General features: G+C 34.9%; 3 protein-coding genes across 4 annotated transcripts in view; 2 read left to right on the top strand and 1 right to left on the bottom strand.

Annotated features, from left to right (window-relative positions):
• Positions 1-779: 779 nt before the first annotated feature.
• Positions 780-20,673, bottom strand: part of LOC120158214 (sm-like protein LSM5) — a 35,386-nt gene continuing 15,492 nt past the window's right edge. The window contains exons 2-5 of one of the 2 annotated variants that reach the window (XM_039169108.1): positions 2,199-2,235; positions 1,989-2,112; positions 1,247-1,319; positions 780-1,015 (exon numbers count right to left, since the gene is read on the bottom strand). In XM_039169108.1, the coding sequence (XP_039025039.1) occupies positions 983-1,015; positions 1,247-1,319; positions 1,989-2,112; positions 2,199-2,232 (264 nt within the window). In that variant the 5' untranslated portion in view covers positions 2,233-2,235 and the 3' untranslated portion in view covers positions 780-982. Of the gene's footprint in view, positions 1,016-1,246; positions 1,320-1,988; positions 2,113-2,198; positions 2,239-20,673 lie in introns of both variants that reach the window. The other variant, XM_039169107.1, reaches the window with a different exon arrangement.
• On the top strand, positions 10,444-11,892 carry LOC120158175. The gene is made up of 2 exons (XM_039169084.1): positions 10,444-10,871; positions 11,211-11,892. The coding sequence occupies exons 1-2, from the start codon at positions 10,444-10,446 to the stop codon at positions 11,890-11,892; spliced, it is 1,110 nt and encodes a 369-aa protein (XP_039025015.1).
• LOC120158212 (ribonuclease P protein subunit p25-like protein) lies at positions 12,940-15,916 on the top strand. The gene is made up of 8 exons (XM_039169104.1): positions 12,940-13,215; positions 13,955-14,035; positions 14,113-14,201; positions 14,290-14,364; positions 14,640-14,746; positions 14,833-14,925; positions 15,053-15,115; positions 15,605-15,916. The coding sequence occupies exons 1-8, from the start codon at positions 13,093-13,095 to the stop codon at positions 15,700-15,702; spliced, it is 729 nt and encodes a 242-aa protein (XP_039025035.1). The 5' UTR covers positions 12,940-13,092; the 3' UTR covers positions 15,703-15,916.

The raw sequence follows: 20,673 nt of genomic DNA, 5'->3' as shown, positions 1-20,673 counted from the left end.
ATAAATAATATACATTATAAAAAATAAAAATTAATATAAATTCATAATAACTTTAAAATAAAAATAAATTTAAATATTAACATTAATTATAAAAAATATTACTATATCGCTAAAATGTCTGGAGATATGATCAATATCCAATCGCAACAGCATTTCGTTTTCCATTATAACTGTAGACAAAACAATATAATTAGCAATAAAAATTAATAATTCTAAATAAATAATAATTATATAAATATTATTTTAATAAAAAAATAATATTTACATAATATATTAATATAAAAATAATAACTATTTAAAAAAATACTAACATAAAAATAAATTTCTTACCACTAATAACAAATTTAAAACTCAAATAGTTGGAGAATTTGAGTTATATAAGAGAGGAGAATATGATTTTGGTGTGAAGAATGAGGAAGGGTTGAGGGGGTTTATATAGGGGAGGAGGAGGGGTAGTTAGGAAAAACGGATGGGGGCATTTATGGCATTTAATGGAAGGCGCGTCCCCGGGGATACGCTTTCCACACGTTGCAGTCAAGTCAGTGAAGGCGCGTCCTCGGGGATGCGCCTTCCACACGTGGCATCCAACTTAGCGAAAACACGGGTAAAACGCGTCCCCGGGGACGCGCCTTTGCCAACTCAGCAGAAAAGGTGCTACTTCGGGAAATATTGGTCAAACGGTGTCAAAAAGAGAATATTAAAGAAAATTGGTGTCAGTTATGTCAAATAGCCGGATCCATCATATATGTTAACAATGATGATGCATAAAAGTGACATCAGAACTAAAAGCATTTGAAATTTTCTGATCAACATAATCAATCATTAACCATTACAGTAACTGTGGCAAACTTCCTACCAAATTTCAAGATCCTTACAGTGAATTGAGTTAAATAATAAGAGCTTTCTTTTGGCACCAGATTTCTCATTAAAACAGAATATAGCCTGGAACTAATATCATTAAAGAAACATGGAGCATACACTCTTATTCCACATCAGGTGAGCCTCCCGGGACCAACTGCATCACACGAAAAAATAAAGTGTAAGAAATTTTATAGCATTAGTTACAATGAGTAGCCTTTGATTTCTAATTTTACAAATTGCTACCGTTCCGTTATATGATCTAGCCAAAATTTGTTTCAATCCATGATGAAATAACTCAAATATACCAGACCTAAGTAAATTAGGGTTTCACCTAACGACAAGAAATGCATTCACTAAATCAGGAAAAAAGAACACTAAATCTTACAATGGCAATGTTGTTTCCATTAAGTAAAATTTGATCAAGCTTTGTGATCCGTCTTCCTTCAGCAGTGATCTCACTGTAATATGCAAAAAAGGAACGGAGAAGCAACCAAGATCAGCACGAGCTATAATGTTCTATTTAAGGGGCCAAACATTCAGAAATCTCTTAAGCATGCGGTCGAGCACGGGGCAGACGTATACATACATTTTCTTCTATAACACCCGTATTTTTTAGCCAATGTGAGAAAATCAAATCAAACCTCTCTTTCCCTCTCAAAAGAAATAACCATCACCACCTAGTAAACGAAATGCAAATATCGTGAAATCAGGCAAACATGCTCAATTGGGACAGAATGTAAAAGCCGATAGCAGTGCGGTTGGCAAAGTGAGTGAATTTCCAGCCCAAAATATGGACAACCGGTCCTCAATTTTCCCTTCAATAATGAGAATTCTAAATAATACAAAATAAATAATAATGAAAATGGTAGCTGAAAACCCTGAACTTAAAGTTAGAGACTTTGAAAAAATTAAATGGGGGAAACAAAGGCTACCCAAAATATGGCATCTGTTAAATTCAAACAACGTAACTATACCCAGAAAGCTTGCTATCTTTCTCATCAATTTCGTAGCCCTACTTCCTAGTGACCAAAGAATAAAACCCTAACACACAGAACATTGCAGGGAGAGTTTGAGCTGATATATCTAAATCTAAACATTAAAAGAAAAAAAGGGGGGAAGGAGTTTACTATTCAGTGACATCTTCGAGGACCATATTGACGTAGACATCGAAGCCTCTTAGAGTACCCACGAGTTCCTTGTCCCCTTTCATTATCACCCAGATTTTGGACCCTATGCACCTGTCTATCAACTCTGCAGGCAAAAACAAACCAAATTGGCATTTGATCTGATTTTCTCGAGAAAGTGATGGAAAAAAATGGTGGAGGGGGAACTGTCACCTGACGGAAGAAGCTGCGACGGATTGTTTGCCATTGCTTTGGCGGGAGTTTATACCGAAGAGAAAAGCTCCGGTGTTGAATTCAACTTCAAAGGTCCTTCTTAGGACTAAAATATCACAGTGAAAATACTGCAGATCAAACAGGCTCGGTTGGCCCAACAGACTTAAAACCTCCGACCCGGCACTGCTCAAGTTGTTTTGGGCCGAAAAGATAATTATTATTTAGAAATACAATGTGAGCCAAGAGTCTCGCGAGGAAACAAGGTCTCAAGTTCTTCTCTCAGGATTAATCCTCTCGTTCTCATACTTACTATAATGGTGTCTTCACACTGAATTATTTTTTTCTTCTTCTCCATTTCAGAATTTCAAATGTGAATTCCATGAAGAAAATATTTTTCATGAAATAATGGCTGAATTGTTGCCGCGTTACAAAGTTAGTTTTTCAAAAACAACAATCGTAATAAGAATGAGGGTAAATAATTAATTTAGTATTTAAATTTTACTCTCTCTCTCTGCTATTTCACTCACTGTACTTTTAATTTTTTTAATTTTTTCACTAAATTTTGAATTGTCCCTATTTTGATCACTCTAAAATTTTATTATTATTTTGCCATGATATGACATTTTTTATTATGTAATATAAAAATAATTTAAAATTAAACCCAAATGGTGGCCGTCCACTGTTTGTTGTCGTTGGACGCCATCATCGGGTCGAGAGTTCGAATGTGACTTCCATTTTATTGGAACATGGTATAAAATCCTCGAATAGGAGATTGAAAATGAGGAAACAAAAACACTGATGATCGTAGATGGTGGTCGTTTAGTTCTATATTTCATCGTCACTTTGTCTTGATGCCTTGAGTCTTAATTCAACCTCCATTTTGTCGGAACAAGATCCAAAGTCCATGAATAGGAGATCGAAAGTGAAAAATTGAAACGCTTCAATCGAGATTAGACAATTTTATGATATTTTTCGATGAAAACAACCACTAAATTTAAACTCAGTGTGTCAAAGTGAGTCTCTCGGTACAATTTGGGATTAAACGACTGTTGGTTTCGAAGACCAATGGTGGTTGATGATGACAAGAAGTAGCGGTGATTTTTTTAAATATTTTTAGATTTAATAATAATGAAATATTAATTTTTTATTTATTTTAAATTATTTTTATATATAATAATATTTAAAAATGGCATGTCATAGAATAATAATAAAAAAAGAAAATTCATAGAGACCCTAAAGTTCAATGAGTAATTTGAAAAAAATTAAAAGTATAGTGATAAAATAGGATAGAGAGTGAAATTTAATGAGGAAATTTTTAGTTTACCCTAAATATAATTTATTTAGAGTTAAAAATTAGTACACATCTTTAAATTATTATATTTATTTTAAATTAGTCTCTAAACTTTTAAATTTTTTAATTTCATTCCTGAACAATCTCTCAAATTATAAACTAATCCACAAAATTTTGAACATTCTAATTCTATCTCTCAAATTATGTATATCATTTTAAATTATAGCCTATACCTTTGAATGCTTCAAGTTCAACCTCAAAGTAACAATATATACTAATTACATCTCATGTTATTAAAATTATCATAAAAATGTTAACAATCATATAAATACTTATGTGTATTGTATAATAATATGATATGACATAAATAATAATTAATTTTAAATTTAAATAAAACAATGACTTAAATTTGAACGGTAGAAATGATTATAAACAAAAAAACCAAAGAATCTTTGAATTTTTATTTTAATTAATGATTTCAAAAAACGTGATACAACATTAATTTATCATTTATACCACATCATATTATTACATAATACAAATCATTGTTTATATGATAATTAATATTTTTTAACGTTTTTATTAACATGAGACATGATTGACATATAATGATAATTTAAGGATCGAATCAAAGCATTCAAAAACTTCATGACTAATTTAGAATGAGGGTCATAGTTTGGAATTGACTTGAAAGGTCCAAAAGTTTTGGGACCAATTTAAAAGGAGATCTATAGTTTAGGGATGAAATTGAAATGTTAAAAAAGTTTGAAGACTAATTTTGTAACGCCCATAACCCGTATAATTATACCTATACAGATTATAGATGTCACCCGAATAATTAAAACCATTTCCACTTTTACAAGTGATTTGAAAATTTATTTTCTTAAAATGGTAATTGATATTATAAAAATATCATATCATATAAATTATGTTTCATTATAACGAATTTAATTCAAAAGATTTTTTTTATGAATAGTGAACATTACCCATGAACAGTAATAGTGAACAGTGGCGATGAACGGTAGGGGAATCGGTTCCCTGTTGGGGGAATCGGTACCCAAAATCATTCTGAAAATTTTGCTTAAAAACATGGTTACTGTTCATGCTACCGTAACTGCTACAGTAACTTCCGAAAATACATATAAATTCATAAAAATTAACCTTTCATCACTATAAAATTTTTCAAAATTTATTCAACAAATAAATTGAACATTTTCAAATTACATGCCACTATATAAAATCAAATTCCATCATAGGATGTCTTACTGATATTGAAATATACCTCTCGATGCTTGATATCACTTTGAACTCTTTATTCCACTTTTTACCTACGCGTGAAAATCATCACACGCTAAGTATATATTTAGTGAGGCAATTATAACAAGAAATAGTGCAATACAATTCATGCATGAATTTAAATTCCAAATCAAATGCCATAAAACCATGCTAATAGCATATTCAATATTTTACCATGATCAAAATATCATAATTGAATATAAAAAAATATTCTTTCCAAAATACTTGCCATTCATTCTAATAACTCGTAAGCTTATTTGTATAACTTACCATTTATTAACCAATAAACCATAAACCATAGACAATAGCCCAATATACAACCCTGAGGACCCTGGGTACACGAGTCAAATATAAGCACCGTAGTGCTAATCCGTATGACACATAAAGTCGTGTCCACCATAATTCGTATGACACATAAGGTCGTGTCCACCATAATCCGTATGACACATAAGGTCGTGTCCACCATATACACTAGGTATCCTTTAGTGTATCCCGTATACAGCCTATTGCTGGACTCTATGGCATGCCAACTATACCCTCTCCCTCAATGACTTACTTGGGCATACAGTCTATTTTATTTGATTCATCCATGGCAAAGTATATTATCAATATTTAACAATGGGGCAGTTCATACCCAAAATAACATTCATGGTAAAATATCACATTTTCCAAAATCAATGCATTATAATTTCATACTATGACATATAAATGTCATGTCAATTTATAAAAATATGACATAATATCATGCTGATATAAACAAGGTAGACTTATCGCAAGTCTTCCTTATGATGTATAAAACATCCATGTATAATTTCATACATGTATTGCACTCACATTGACACTTTATATCTTTGAAAATATGTGCCTCACTATTGTCCACAATAAACCCTTTTCTATTTGACTTGCTTCGATCACAAATCAATCACGATCTGAATAAATCACAAATTCATACTATACATATGTTAGTATTATACTAACATAAACATATCCCATAACAACTCCATGATATACTTGAACTCAATTTCTACCAAATATTTAAACACTTATTAATTCTTTTTAATCTTGTCACCAATTTTTCCAACTTATATAAAATGGTCCTTCATCATTTTATCACTTATATTCTTAATACCAAAATTCCAGCATAGCACATCAATTATATAACACTTACACAACAATCCCTTAATTTTCCAAAATTTACGAATTGATATCCAACTTTTCAAAACTTACGAAATGGTCCTCAAATTTTCTAAAACTTGTAGCATACTTCCTTCATCATTTTCAACCCATGTATAATTTTTCCATAATTTTTCTCACTCAAACAATCCATGACCAAAACTCATATAACAAGTTCTAAAAAGATTAAACATGTTCTAATCATCACACATGCTTGAATATGAATATATTACCTCACAAACATCAAAATCCATCATCAATTTCATGATCCTTTATATGAACACAAACCCTTAAATTTGGGATCTTTGAACACCAACAAGATTACCATGCAATATTGGTACCAAAAGATAGAGTTTTTTCACGTATAACAATTTTCTATTTACAACTTACTCAAAATCCTAAGTAAATTACTTGAAATCTGAGATGAATCTTTCCCTTACCTTTGAAGCAAACCCACGGCAAGCTTGGATGAGGAAGAAGTTGAAAATGCTCCATATTATTGATAGTCTAATATTAAATAATCCATCACATGGTATAATGGATTTTTTTTATTCAAATCAATAGGAATTTCCATTTTTGCCATTAATGATTTTCCATATTCACCATAAAACCTATACACCTCATCCTTATCATCTTTCAAAGTCAAAGATGAAATATTTTGACTTTAAATTTCCGAATTTTCCCATGAAATTTCAAAACTTGCATTTTAGTCACTAAATTCCAGTATTTCAATTAAATCTAAAAAATTGCACATTTCCATACCAAATTTATCTGATCCAAAATATTAAAATAATATTTCCAACTATTTTAAAACATCCTTCAAATTTTTGTAAGATTCCAATTCAATATGAAATTACCGATTCCTTACCGGTTTTAACCATTTCTAATTTTTCTTTACCAAATTCCAAATATAATTCCATAAAACCCCACTCTCAAGAGTAAACTATCTATTTATGAAATAAAATTCTTTTCAAGAACTTTACCACTTAATTTCCTCAAACTTTTCCCAACTTACTACTTTGGCTAACAAACTTTCAAAATTTTTATTTTGGTCATTGTCTAAATTTTTGGGGTATTACAAATTTAGATGAGAGTAGTTATCATAGAAGGAAATAAAGACTCTGTGGGTGATCGTTAGCTAGACTAATGGGTCCTTAGTCTCTCTTCTCCTCTTCTAATTGTTCTTTCGATTTGGCTTTCCATCGCTTTCCTAGTTTGTTTCTTGATTTTATTGCATGGATTATTCATCATCGGGGCTGGAATGGAGGAAATTATTTGTGGGTTCGAAGGAGCAACCTCTTGAATTCTTTCCCCAGGATTTTTAGGATGGAATTACAATTGTTAAACCTCCGTTTGAGGTCATTTAAGAAGGAATTGCTGACTGGAATCTTGCGATTGTGGGGCAGTTTATTGGTATGGCTCATAGTTTCAACTCAATGTAGCGTATCATTGGATCGATTTGGGGGAAATCGACGCGAGTGAAGGTTAGTCTGGCTGGCCCTAACCTTTATGTTTTCCTATTTTTAAATTCTGATTTGAGGGAATGGGTTCTGAAAAACGGTCCCTGGCACGTTCAGAACAAGCCTCTTGTTCTGAGAAAATGGGAATCTAGTCTGCAAAACCTTAATTTTGACCTATCCCGTGTTTCGATCTGGGTTCAGCTCTACAACATTCCATTGGAACTCTATTCTCAAAGGGGCTTTAGTTACATCGAGAGTGCGTTAGGTAATCCCTTGTATATGAACTCCATAACTACTTCTAGAATGAGACTTGAGTATGCCAAGGTTTGCATTGAGGTTGAGATTGGCAGAGTTATTCCAGATATGATCCATGTGCTTCTTAGTAATGGTTCTTTAGTGAGAATTAGAGTGCAGGTGCCTTGGGTTCCTAAGTGATGTGATAAATGTAAGGCTTTTTGACATCAGGCATGTCTTGCACTGAGGTTGGGCAAGCTTTTGTGAAACCCAGAGAAGTTAAAGTTTGGCAGAAAAAGGATGTCCTTAGTACTCTTGAATCTGATAATAAGGTCAGCTCTTCTAGGATTGATCAGAAGGAGCTGCCTGAACTTACATCTGTTCAGCCTGTAAATGCCTTTGTATCAACTGATGTGCATTGCAGCTCTAAGGGAGAGCTCTCTCAGGGGGATGATAGTATTATCAATGATAAGATGATGAGGAATGGATTACAGGTTAGTTTTGTTGTCGAAACAACTGTGCAATCATTGCAAGACCATAGTGATGCTAAGAAAAAGGCTACTATGCAGCATACTGTTAACCCCTCTGTGAACCAACCTGCAGCCACAACAGCTGCTGTTGTGACACAAAAAGAGGTTGATACCAGTCATTGTGTCAGTAAACATGTTACTGAGGATACAGGGTTAACTTCCCTCCATAAAGATGCAAAATCTGGTGAATTTCCCTCTCTTCAAGATTCTATGAAAAAAAAAAGCCTAGGGGAAGGAAAAAGATGTTACTGGTTCTTTTGGCAAGGCAGAAGTCTTGGTTGATGGTCCTAGGAAGGCTCGTGATGCCTCTGTTGGAGTGGTTATGCTCCTTAATGAGATTAAGGCTAAGAAAAAGGACCATATTGATAAATTTAAGTGTTATATGGTAAATTTGAGCCCTGGTAGTGGTGCTCCCACTATTTCCTCCTGATGCTAGTAAGTTTTTGGAATGTCAGGGGGGTCAATAACCCCCTGAAGTAGCTGAAGGTGTTTAGGAGATTGGTCTCTGTTGAGGTTGACATCATTTGTCTTATGGAGTCTCGGATCAGAAGTGACAATTCTACCAAGTTCATTTCTTCCTTTTCTGGTGATTGGAACATTGCTGATAATTATGTTGCTGTTGAAGGATGTAGACTATGGATTCTATGGAAAAAAACATTGACAACTTTCTGTTTTGAGGGTATGTGATCAGGCTATTACAATAATTGGTACTGTTGGAGGGCATAGGGCTGGTATTACTGCCATATATGGCAGTAATAATGGGGTGGTTAGAAGAAGGCTTTGGGATCACTTGAGGTGTGTTGAGAATGACATTGGGTATTCATCATAGGTGATTGGAGGGGATTTTAACATTAATGCAAGGGCTGAGGAAAGTTATGATTTTGATATTATGGGTGTGCATTCTACCCCTGACATGAGGGATTTTCAGGGGTGCTTGGAAGACCTTGACTTGATTGATCATCTATTCTTGGGGCCCATGTTCACTTGGTCAAATAGGCAGGAATGGTCTTTTTTGGCTAGGAAGTTATACAAGATTTTAGTTGATCCTCAATGGCTGCTAGACTTTCCTGAGTCCTTTGCTGAGTTTAAGGCTCAAGGTGCTTCTAATAATTTCCTTGGCTTACTGTGGTCATACAAAGGAGCTTTGACTAAGAAACCTAGGCCTTTTAAGTTCTTTAAATGTTGGACTGCTCATGAGGATTTTTTTGGATTGTTAAGGAGTCTTGGCAAGTACACTTTGTAGGTTCTTCTATGCAGTGTTTGTTCAATAGGCTGAGAAGACTGAAGCCTTGCCTTAAAGAATTTAACAAGGTACACTTTTATGTTATTTCTGACATAGTCAGAAGCAAGAGAGTTGAGCTGGAACATATTCAAGTGTTTAACATGTCTCATGTTGAGAAGAGGAGAGTTGAAGAGGAAAGAAGTACCCATATTGAATTAGTGGATCTGGAAGTGGTTGAATCAGGGTTTTATAGGCAGAAAGCCGAGATACACTTGTTAAAGGAGGGGGACTTGAATACTAGATTTTTTCACCAGAGAGTTGAAGTTAATAAAAAGAGAAATATAATTAGGGTTATTAAGGGTGAAGATGGGCAGTGTTATGAATCATATGATGATATGGCTACTGAATTAGTGAATTACTTCACTAATCTAATTGGTTCTGCTGACACATTAGTTAGTGACATCACTGTTGAAAGTTTGAAGGAGCTGCTGAACTATTCTTTTCCTGTTAAAGAAGTTGATCTCCTTACAAAAGAAGTGGATGATGTGGATATTAAAAGTGCCCTATTTAGACAAGGGAAGGATAAAAGTCCTGGCCCTGATGGATATATTTCTGGTTTTTTCAAAGCTGCCTAGGACATTGTTGGGACTGATTTTGTGTCTACTGCCAGGTACTTTTTTCATTCCTTTTGTTTACTGTCAGCCTTCAATGCTACAACCTTAGTTTTGGTCCCTAAGTCACTTAATGCTTGCTTAGAAAAAGATTTTAGGCCTATTTCCTGTTGTTCAGTGGTTTATAAAGCCATTACAAGAATTCTTATAAATAGACTAGTTCATTTTTTACCTGCTATGATCTCACAAAGTCAATAAGCATTTGTTAAGGGCATGAATATTGTTGATAATACATTGCTAGCCCAGGAGATTGTCAAAGGCTACTCTAGGAAGAGTCTTTCTCCTAGGTGTGCTATTAAAATTGATTTGTAAAAGGCCTTTGTTTATGTTAATTGGGGGTTCTTATTGACTATTCTTGAGGCCTTGGGATGCCTGCTATTTTTTGTAAATGGATCAAGACTTGTATTACTACTCCTCTGTACTTTGTCTCCTTAAATGGAAGTTTGGTGGGGTTCTTCAAGGGTGAAAGAGGGATTAGGCAGGGATATCCTTTATTTCCCTATCTCTTTGTCATTGCTATAAATGTCATGTCTTCCCTCTTGGACACTGCTGCAAATAAGGGAATTTTTAAATTCCATCCTAAATACAAGAGAATTTCCCTCACCCACCTCTGCTTTGCAGATGATTTGTTAGTATTTTGCTATGGTTCAGTTGATGATGTGTTGGGAGTACAAAATACTTTAGAGAAGTTTTATGAGCTGTCAGGACTTAAGTTAAATGCTCAGAAGACTGAATTCTTTGCTTGTGGTTTGAATGAGCACACTGTTGAGCAAATTTGTAGGGCTGCTGGGTTTAGGTTGGGATAGCTCCCTGTTAGGTACCTTGGGGTACCTTTGGTGACCAGAAAACTAACTGGTAATGCCTTGTTGACTAGGATTAGAGACAAGCTTAGTCAATGGTCTAACAAAAAACTCATTTTTGGGGGTAGGTTGCAGTTAGTTAAAACTGTTATGCTCAGCATGTTTAACTACTAGAGTTGAGTTGGGATTATTAGGGATATTGAGAGGTTGTGTATGCGCTTCTTTTGGATGGGCAGTGACTCCCCTGCCAAAGGTGCCCGTGTGGGCTGGAGCTAGATATGTACCCTGAAGTTTGAAGGTGGCCTGGGGCTTAAGAAGCTTGTGGAATGGAGCAGTACCTGTTGCTTACTGCTAATCCGGAATATCCTGGCTAATGATGGATCTCTCTGGATTGCATGGATTAAGGAGTACTGCTTCAAGTCAACGAGTTACTGGGAGGTTGTATGCAAACCACACTTTAGTTGGATCTTAAGCCAGATGCTTAGACTGAAAGAGGAAACTAGGACTCTGTTTCTCCCTTGTGCAAACTGGAGCATTATAACTGGAAAATGGATCTGGGACATTATTCGTATTAGTAGGGAGAAAGTTGTTTGGCATAGACTTATTTGGTTTCCTGCTCACATTCCCAAAATTTCGTTAATTTCTTGGATGGCCATCCTTGATAGGCTACCTACCAAGGATAGACTTACTCGTTTTGGTTTGATTGTTGATAATGTATGTGGGTTGTGTGGGACTGGTATGGAGTCTCGGGTCCATCTTTTTGCTGACTGTTCTTATGCTAAGGATGTTTGGGATTCTTTTTTGATTGCTTGTGGTCTTTCACATGAGTTTCATAGTTGGGACGAGCTTCTCCATTGGTTGTTGGTTAATTTGAAGGGTAAATCCATCAGAGTACGTATACTCAAGCTTGCGTGGACTGGATATCTCTATTTTATATGGAAGGAACGCAATTTTAGACACTATAGAAGGTTGGCTTGTTCGGCTGAGGTAACTGTAAATAAGCTGAGGGAACTGTAAATAAGCTGAGGGAGGATGTGAAACTTAAACTGTATAGACATGACATGTATAGGATTGACGATGTAAATAGGCAATTGTTCATGAATTGGGGACTTATCTAGCTGAGGTTGGTTATGTTTGTAGCAGTTTGGCTGCATTCTTTTTGGATGAATATAATTTACTTATCCAAAAAAATTTAGATGAGAGTCATAATTTGATATACATGGTACAATTAACTCTTTCTTTTACAACAACAATAATAATAATAATAATAATAATAATAATAATAATAATAATAATAATAATAATAATATATTTTACTATATTTTAAGAGCATGTTTTTTTTACTAAATAACAAAAATAAATAGAAGAAAGGCATTTCAAAAACATTTAAACTATTTTCGTTTTGGATAAAATAGACTAATAGTCCATAAACTACTATTATTTAATTTTTTAGATAATAAACTTTCAAAAAATTATAATATAACTATTATATTCACTTCATCCTTACCTATTAAGGGATGACATGACATATATTTTTTAAAAAAAAGTTATATAAAATTCTCTGAACTTCTAAAATGTATAAAATACCCAAAAATAAAAATAAAAATGACAATAAGAAAAATTATCACAATTAAATTCGATAATACAAGTATAAAATTCAAGTGATATATATAAAGCCAAGTGATATCCCAAAAATATGATTAATTATATTATAATTCAAGAAAAATGTTTGTTTAATTATAATATTGTTTGTTTTATAAATATCACTTGGTTCTGTTATTTGATTATATTGTGATAGTTGATGCTATACGTTTCAAAATTTTAAAGAATATTATTATTATAATTTTAAGATAACTTTTAAAAGTTTATTAGCCAAAAGTAGAAAATAACTTTACGCATCCTTCTTCTGTTGGCTACTTTACTCTTCATTTCGTGATTAGAAGAAGAAAATATTCAGATTAAGAAGAAAAAAAAATTGGGCCTAGAGGTTGGATATCCAATCTTAGCCGTTCGTGTTGGAAACCCGCTTTCCTGTAGCGAGTGCGGGAAAGAAAAGTTATTCTCTCCCGAAAACCCGACAAGGTAAAAAAATGGGAGAAAGCATGAGCCAAGGCCATAGAGAGGAGAAAGGGTTCGCTTAACAGCCAACGTTTTGATTCGTCCTGTTACAGGCTTTAGGGTTTAAATCAGGGGTTTTTTCCCCATCATCATCAGCGAATGGATAGATACCAGAAAGTAGAGAAACCAAAGCCTGAATCACCCATTAACGAGAATGAGATCCGAATCACTTCTCAAGGCGCTATTCGAAACTACATCAACTATGCTATTGCTCTTCTTCAGGTCCCATCCCTCTTCTCCTTCACCCCCTTTTATCAGTTACATTCATGTTTCCATTTTTGTTTGCTGGGCATTTCGTGCTCTTGGGTTTTTCTCCTTGTTATGGGTAGCTTTCTTCTATGGTTTATTTGCCTCGGTAGCTGTTTTTTTAGAGATTTGAAACCTGCAAGTTTGTTCCAGGTTTTCGGGTTTTTAGTGTTAGCTACTTGATTTTCAAAAAAAAAAAAAATAGTGTTAGCTACTTGACAGTTTTGGGGGTTTTATTTTAGGAAAATGTTTGCATTAGGTTTCTTTTCTTTTTTACCAGAGTTTGTTTTCGTTTCTCGTTGGGTCCTTTCTTGTTATTATGGTAATATCTGCTCTATTCTTGTGCTGATTTTAGTCATATAAAATTTGGTTTTTATTTTTAAATTCAACCATGCTTTATTTGTGGTAATGCAGAGATTGTTTCTATATTCTGTCAGTTCATATGCTATTTGATGAGTTGGTATTATTTGCCATATGCTTAGCTAAATACGGAAGAAATCAAATTCGAACACGCAATTTTCCTTTTATGCGATTCTTTTACTGGAAGCTGGTTTCTCTTCCTTTTGCGTATTACATTCTTACGTTGATTGACATGAATTATTTAGTTCACTTCAGCCTCTCCTGGTAATGGTGCACCTTTTTCGGTTTTGTTTTCGTAATGGCATAGGAAACCATTAGTTTTTCTGTATTGAAGTGTTCTCTTGATGTTTTTTAGGACAAGCATGTCAAGGAAATTGTCTTGAAAGCAATGGGGCAGGCAATCAGTAAGACAGTAGCCATTGCTGAGATTTTAAAGGTTCGTGTCCTTTTTTTATCATCCTTGCATTTTGTTTTCCACTTCTCATGATTAATGTATCTTGTGTTGTGAAGCAGAAAAGAGTTCCTCGCTTGCATCAAGATACTGCGATTAACTCAGTGAGCATAACTGATATTTGGGAACCTATTGAAGAGGGTCTCGTCCCGTAAATATCTGACTTTCATACCCTCATTTATAATGATTCGAGTTTATACTTTTATGTTAATGAGTATTTAATATCCTGTTTTGTGCAGTGTAGAGATGACTCGTCAGGTCTCAATGATATCTATCACCTTGTCAACCAAAGAGCTGAACAAAAACTCTGTTGGGTAAGCTAATTTGTCTTGTATTTTATTCGGGTTTCTTTGTCAACAAAGAGGAAGTAAATTGATGAGATATTGGTCGGTAGCCAGTTATTACTTTTTTTCAGGGAAATGAAACTATGGAATCTTAGACTTTTAATATTATGCTTAGCTGGAGTCCGATATACACTAAATGCCAGTTCTTAAATGTCTTAACTTCCGATGATACACAAATTTTTATTATGTTGCTTATTTGAATGAAATAATTCTTTGCTGATATGACTTGAATCGTGTCACTCCAGGTATCAAGCTCCACATTATGCTGAACAACCCAAGCCACAATATCATCATCAGCAGCAGCAGCAACCACCCAATCAAGCTCGGGTCCCATATAATGCTGTTAATGAAGGTGTTTTCGGGAACTAGTAGTTCTGCAACTGTCTTAAGAACTCTGTTCTTTTAATCTCAAACTCATTTCCTGTGTTTCGTATTTAGATTCATATGGCCAAGGAAGGGGTCGTGGTAGAGGCCGAGGGAGAGGGCGGAGTTGGGGCAGGGGTGGATACTCGAACTATGGGGATTATCAAGGTGTGGTATATGGATTTTTAATAAAGTTATTGTGATTATTGACATTTTTCTTTGCACTTCTACATTTATCAAGTATAAGTTTGCACATTAGTTGAACCATACTTCATACTTCACTTATTTCTAATAGATAATGGAGGATACTCGAACTGGGGCAGAGGTGGTGGGCGAGGAAGAGGTTGGGGTTATCGTGGTAAGTATACTTTATTCATAGTTTATTGGAGTGGTATTTTTTTCACTTTGAGAAGTTTCATGTTTGTACATCTATGGAAGTAGCCATTGTTAAAATCTTCATACATGCGAAACAATAAATAGTTCATAGATGAATGCCCTTTTTCTTGAAATTGCAAACATCTGTCTTGAGTTTCCTTGCTCATCAGTTCTCATCAACCAACCCATTGCTAATTTTGACAAAAGTGATGTAGAACATAATTTTCAGAGTAAGATCATACAAAAAATTGTCTAGGTTAAAATGCCAGTTGTAATGAAGTAGAGTTCAAAGGAAATACACAATGATCATGCGGATGATGTTTTAATATGGACCGATAGCTTTTGCTTGTTATGAGCCATGTCAGTTGCATCTATCAAAGTAGCCCAATTTGGAGAATAGAATCCATTAAAATGAATCTCAAATTTTTGACTATTATTTATCAATATTTGTTTGACTGTTTTATTCCAACAGGTGCTGGTTATGAAAGAGGTAAGGGTGGTGGTGGTAGAGGCTATAGCCGTGGCCGTGGAAGGATGGGTGGTGGTCGCTTGAGGGGTGGTGACTACTAAAGCATAATAAAAGGACGCATAAAGCTCGTGTTAGTGGGAAATTATGGAAGTAGGTGTGTTTGTCATAGCGTGAGATTGTGGGTTGAAATCTGGAGCGTTATTAAGCAGTGGTTTTGTGTTTCTGTCTGGCATTATATATGGATGAGGGAAACGTTTTTATTTCGCATTTAGCCAAGGCCAAGAGGATGGGTTTATGATTTGTGCTGTATTTGAAGTTTATATGTAAATATTTGATTTCTTTATTCCTTTGAACTCTATCTTGTCTCTTTGCCCGGGCAATGCAATCAATGAAAAACTATATTACGATGAGAGCACGATAATTATGAATATAAAATGACTATTAAAGGAAAAACATTATATTCCTTAAGCAAGGTCAATGGGATGAAGTATTAGATTTTTTAAACAATGTTATAAGTTCGAATATTGGTGTTTGGTATGAAGCAAATTGGGTTGAGAGGATCATTTTTATAAGAGAAAATCGCCTCAGTGACCAAAAAAAAGTTATAATATACGATTTTAACCAACTTTTTTTGGATTTGCCAAAATGACCAACAAATTCGCAACGCGAAATAAAAATCGCAACGCGATCCCCAGAATCGCAAATCAGTTTCCAAAATCGCAACGCGATTCTTGAAAATCGCGATGCGATAGTACATATTCGCATTGCGATTTTCCATAATCGCAACGCGAATATGAAAATCGCAACGCGAACACATAAATCGCAACGCGTATCCGTAAATCGCAACGTGTATCCGTAAATCGCAACGCGTATGGGTAAATCGCAATGCGTATCCGTATATCGCAACGCGTATCCGTAAATCGCAACGCGTATCCGTAAACCGCAACGTGTATCCGTAAATCGCAACGCGTATCCGTAAATCGCAATGCGTATCCGTAAATCGCAACGCGTATCCGTAAATCGCAACGATAATCCGTAAATCGCAACGCGTATCCGTAAATCGCAACGATAATCCGTAAATCGCAACGAGAATCTGTAAATCGCAACGATAATCCGTAAATCGCAACGAGAATCTGTAAATCACAACACTGAAATTTTGGGTATATAACACTGAAATCATAAACTAAATCCCTAAATCGCAACTCATTCCATCTCCATCTATCACTCTCTCCGGCGACATCCGTTCCTATATCCAACGACATCCTTCCCAATCCGGCAACAGGTTTTAGTTTCGCAGCTCGTCTGTTTAGTAAATTAATTTACAACCATGAAATCATCTAATGTTGATCATGTTTGGATAGATTTGTGTTTTGGAGGGTCATGGGATAATGTTCATGGTGTTTTACAATATATGCCTTTACCCATGAATCTTCAACTAAAATTGTCTTTACAAAAGTTAACTTATGAAACTCTAATGCTACGTGTTTCAAATAAATTGAATTTAGAGCCCCTAAGTGGATTTAGGCTATCTTATCAGAGAAATGGTAAAGTTTATTTGTTAACCGACAATGAAGATGTTGAACGATTCATTGCTTACATTAGTGTTTCACAAGATGATGTTACATTGTATGTTGTTGAACCTAGAAGTAGTATTGTTGGGTCAGTAGCGGGTAGTAATCAACTAAGTTTTTCTCAAAACCCACAACCTTTCTCTAATCCAAATCCCAATCAACTTTCAGCACCAAATTCCGGTTTTCGTATTGACCAGTTAGACGATGATGAGCCAACAGAAAAAATTGTGAGTACTAGTCAGTATTCGAAATTTGGTCTTGGTCAATATCCGGACTTTGATATTGGTCAATACACGGATTTTGATGATGTTTCAGAAGAAGAAACAGACCATGCGTGTAATGATATTGATATTGGTCAATACCCGAATTTTGATGATGAAACAGCCGTTGCCGAAGAATGTAATGTTGATGATAATGAGGAGGAAGTTACGACTGTGAATGAACATGTTGAACATCCATTCTGTAATTCATATAATCCTGAAGAAGAAAAAGAAGAAGAAAAAGTCCCCGAAGAAAAGAAAATGCCACGGGCGTATAACTGGAATATGCCAGAATTACTTCAGATACCGGAAGAAGAGTTGATAAAGAAAGCAGTTGATTGTTACACAAAAGTTATTCGTATCAAGAAAGATGATTGTTTTGATACAAAGGAAGACTTGAAGATAGCTTTATATACGAAATGTGTGGAAGATGGCTATCAACTAAAAGTTAACAAATCAAGCAAAGATCGTTTCGAAACAAGGTGTATGATTGACAAAACTGTACGTGGCGTATGATTGCAAAGAGAATAAAGATTGCAAAATGTTTCAAGTTAGGACTTTTATTGATAAACATACATGTTCAAGAACCCAAGTTTTTCCTCACCATAGACAGGCAAACAAAAGGTGTTGGGTGGTTTTCTGGCTGAGTTAATGTTTTTGAATGGCAGGGTATATCGGGGACATGAAATTATGACTGACATGAATGCTCGGTTCAAGATTAGTATATCATATTCTCAAGCTTGGAGAGCCAAATGTTATGCCTTGGAATTGTTGAGGGGGTCGCCAGAAGCATCGTTTGCCCAACTGCCGGCTTATTGTCACAATTTAAAGCTGAAAAATCCTGGGTCGGTAACTCATATCAAACAGATAGAGATGGACGCTTTGAGTTGCTGTTTATCGCCATTGGTGCTACGGTTAGTAAATCAATATAATTTTGTTGACTCATTTTTGTTAGTTACATGCATTTCACATTTAAATGATTATATTTCTTGTGTATATTATTTTGTAGATTCGTTCGTTTATTACTTGCATGCGCCCAGTTATTATAGTTGACGGAGCACATTTGAAAGGTCGATACCTTGGAGTAAACTTATTAGCAGTAGCCATGGATGCTAACAATGGGATATTGCCAATAGCTTACGGGTTGGCAAATCTGAAACCTCTGATTCATGGACATGGTTTATGGGGCATCTTAGGGATTGCATAGGTCCTATTAGCAATCTGACAATCATATCCGATAGGGCAAACTCAATTGACAACGCTGTTAGAAGGTGTTTCCCAGATGCTTTTCATGGACTTTGTGGTGTTCATTTGTATAGAAATCTAAAATCAAGGTCTGCTGGTATAAAAAAGCACAAATGGACATACTGGAAGGCTGTAAAAGCTTATCGGGAAGTGGATTTCAATAAGCATATAAATTGTTTAAGACGTGTTTTGCCTCAGTGTGCTCAAACACTAGAAGATGTCGGGTTTGAAAGATGGTCAAGAGTACATCAACTTGGAGCAAGATATGGTTTCATGACGTCTAATAGTGCAGAATCAATCAACGCTCTAAGTCGTCATTCCCGGAAATTACCCATTACTATGTTAATGGAGTTTTTTCGAGCCTCTATTCAACAGTGGTACTACAAGAAAAGAAACCATGCAGGTATTATTTCTTTGAATTCGTAACTTATCATATTTATATATTTTACTAAGTATTGTTTATTTAAATTTACAGGAACATTGGAACATCGTGTTACACCATGGACTGAAAAAAAGATAACGAAACGTGTTGTGAAGTCAACGTCATGGAGAGTTGAACCATGTTCAAACACTTTGTTTCAAGTACTGGATAATAACTTAAATGGGCTAGTCGATCTAAATGCAAAGACGTGTAGTTGTATGAAATGGCAAACATCTGGTTATCCGTGTGGCCATGTTATAAAAGTTGCTCTTCATTTAAACCAAGATGATTCAAGCGCATACGCTATGGATTGCTACACTACAGAAGTTTATCGACAGACTTATGCCGAGATTGTCTACCCTATTCCACATCCTTCTGAGTGGGACATACCAGATGACTTACAAACAGTTTTGCCACCAGCCATGGACAGAAGGCTACCTGGCCGACCAAAAAGTCACGATCGTATACCGTCTAAGGGTGAAGAGAAGAAGAGATCGACATGTAGTCGGTGCAAGGAAAGTGGTCATACAAGGTTGACATGTGGATCACCAGTGCCATCAAAATCATCTTTTCCTCTACCAAAATATGGATCCTCATCAAAATCCAAAGCTCATATGGTGTCAAGCAAAAGGCAATCATCTTTAAAATCCCAATCACGATTGGCTTCACCTTTTGAGACTGTTAACTTAGGTGATTTTTAAATGCAAACGTTGTATTATGTGGATTTTATGTGTGAACTTTTAACATTTTCAGTTGAATTAATGACTCAGGCCAACCATTTTGACTTAACCAACTCTTGTTATTCAGTTGTTATCACTATTAGGCATGCATTTGACTATCGCAACACGGAAAATACAATCGCAACGCGAAATGAAAATCCCAACATGAAAATCGCAATGCGGAAATGAAAATCGCAACGAGAGAATCGCAATGCGAAATGAAAATCGCAATGCGAAATGAAAATCGCAACGAGAGAATCGCAATGCGAAATGAAAATCGCAATGCGAAATGAAAATCGCAACGACAGAATCGCAATGCGAAATTAAAATCGCAATGCGAAATGAAAATCGCAATGCGAAATGAAAATCGCAACGAAAGAATCGCAATGCGAAATGAAAATCGCAATGCGAAATGAAAATCGCAACGAGATAATCGCAATGCGAAATTATAATCGCATTGCGATTTTCATTTCCGCATTGCGATTTTCATTTCGCATTGCGATTCTCTCGTTGCGATTTTCATTTCGCATTGCGATTTTCATTTCGCATTGCGATAGTCATTTTTGCCTTCAACATAATGCAGATTGAAATCAACAAAATCAACCATTACATTTCAATCAATTAAACAAGCACAAATAAGAATTATGTTCGCATCAATTACACAAATCAACTTTTACAAATCATCTTTTACAAATCAATTAAACAATCAAAAAATAAGCAATAATTCTTATTTCCGATCATCTACTATTGAATCAACTTTTACAAATCAATTAAACAATCAAAAAACAATCAATTAAACTATTGAATCAACTTTTGCAGCTCGACATCATTTTCACGCAGTTCACTTCTGAGATTA

This window comes from Hibiscus syriacus, unplaced genomic scaffold, assembly GCF_006381635.1.
Source record: "Hibiscus syriacus cultivar Baekdansim isolate YM2019G1 unplaced genomic scaffold, ASM638163v2 tig00111309_pilon, whole genome shotgun sequence".
NCBI lineage: Eukaryota > Viridiplantae > Streptophyta > Magnoliopsida > Malvales > Malvaceae > Hibiscus > Hibiscus syriacus.
The sequence above is the reverse complement of the archived record's forward strand: the minus strand, read 5'-3'. Positions and strand labels throughout refer to the sequence as shown.

Bases quoted from the DNA above. Each gene is read 5' to 3' on its own strand.
- LOC120158175 (XM_039169084.1), top strand. From the start codon at position 10,444: ATGCCTGCTATTTTTTGTAAATGGATCAAGACTTGTATTACTACTCCT. The intron at 10,872-11,210 runs GTTGGGATAGCT...GGAATGGAGCAG, and splicing joins TGTAGGGCTGCTGGGTTTAG to TACCTGTTGCTTACTGCTAA.
- LOC120158212 (XM_039169104.1), top strand. From the start codon at position 13,093: ATGGATAGATACCAGAAAGTAGAGAAACCAAAGCCTGAATCACCCATT. The intron at 14,036-14,112 runs GTTCGTGTCCTT...GTTGTGAAGCAG, and splicing joins CCATTGCTGAGATTTTAAAG to AAAAGAGTTCCTCGCTTGCA. The intron at 14,747-14,832 runs GTGTTTTCGGGA...TTTCGTATTTAG, and splicing joins ATATAATGCTGTTAATGAAG to ATTCATATGGCCAAGGAAGG.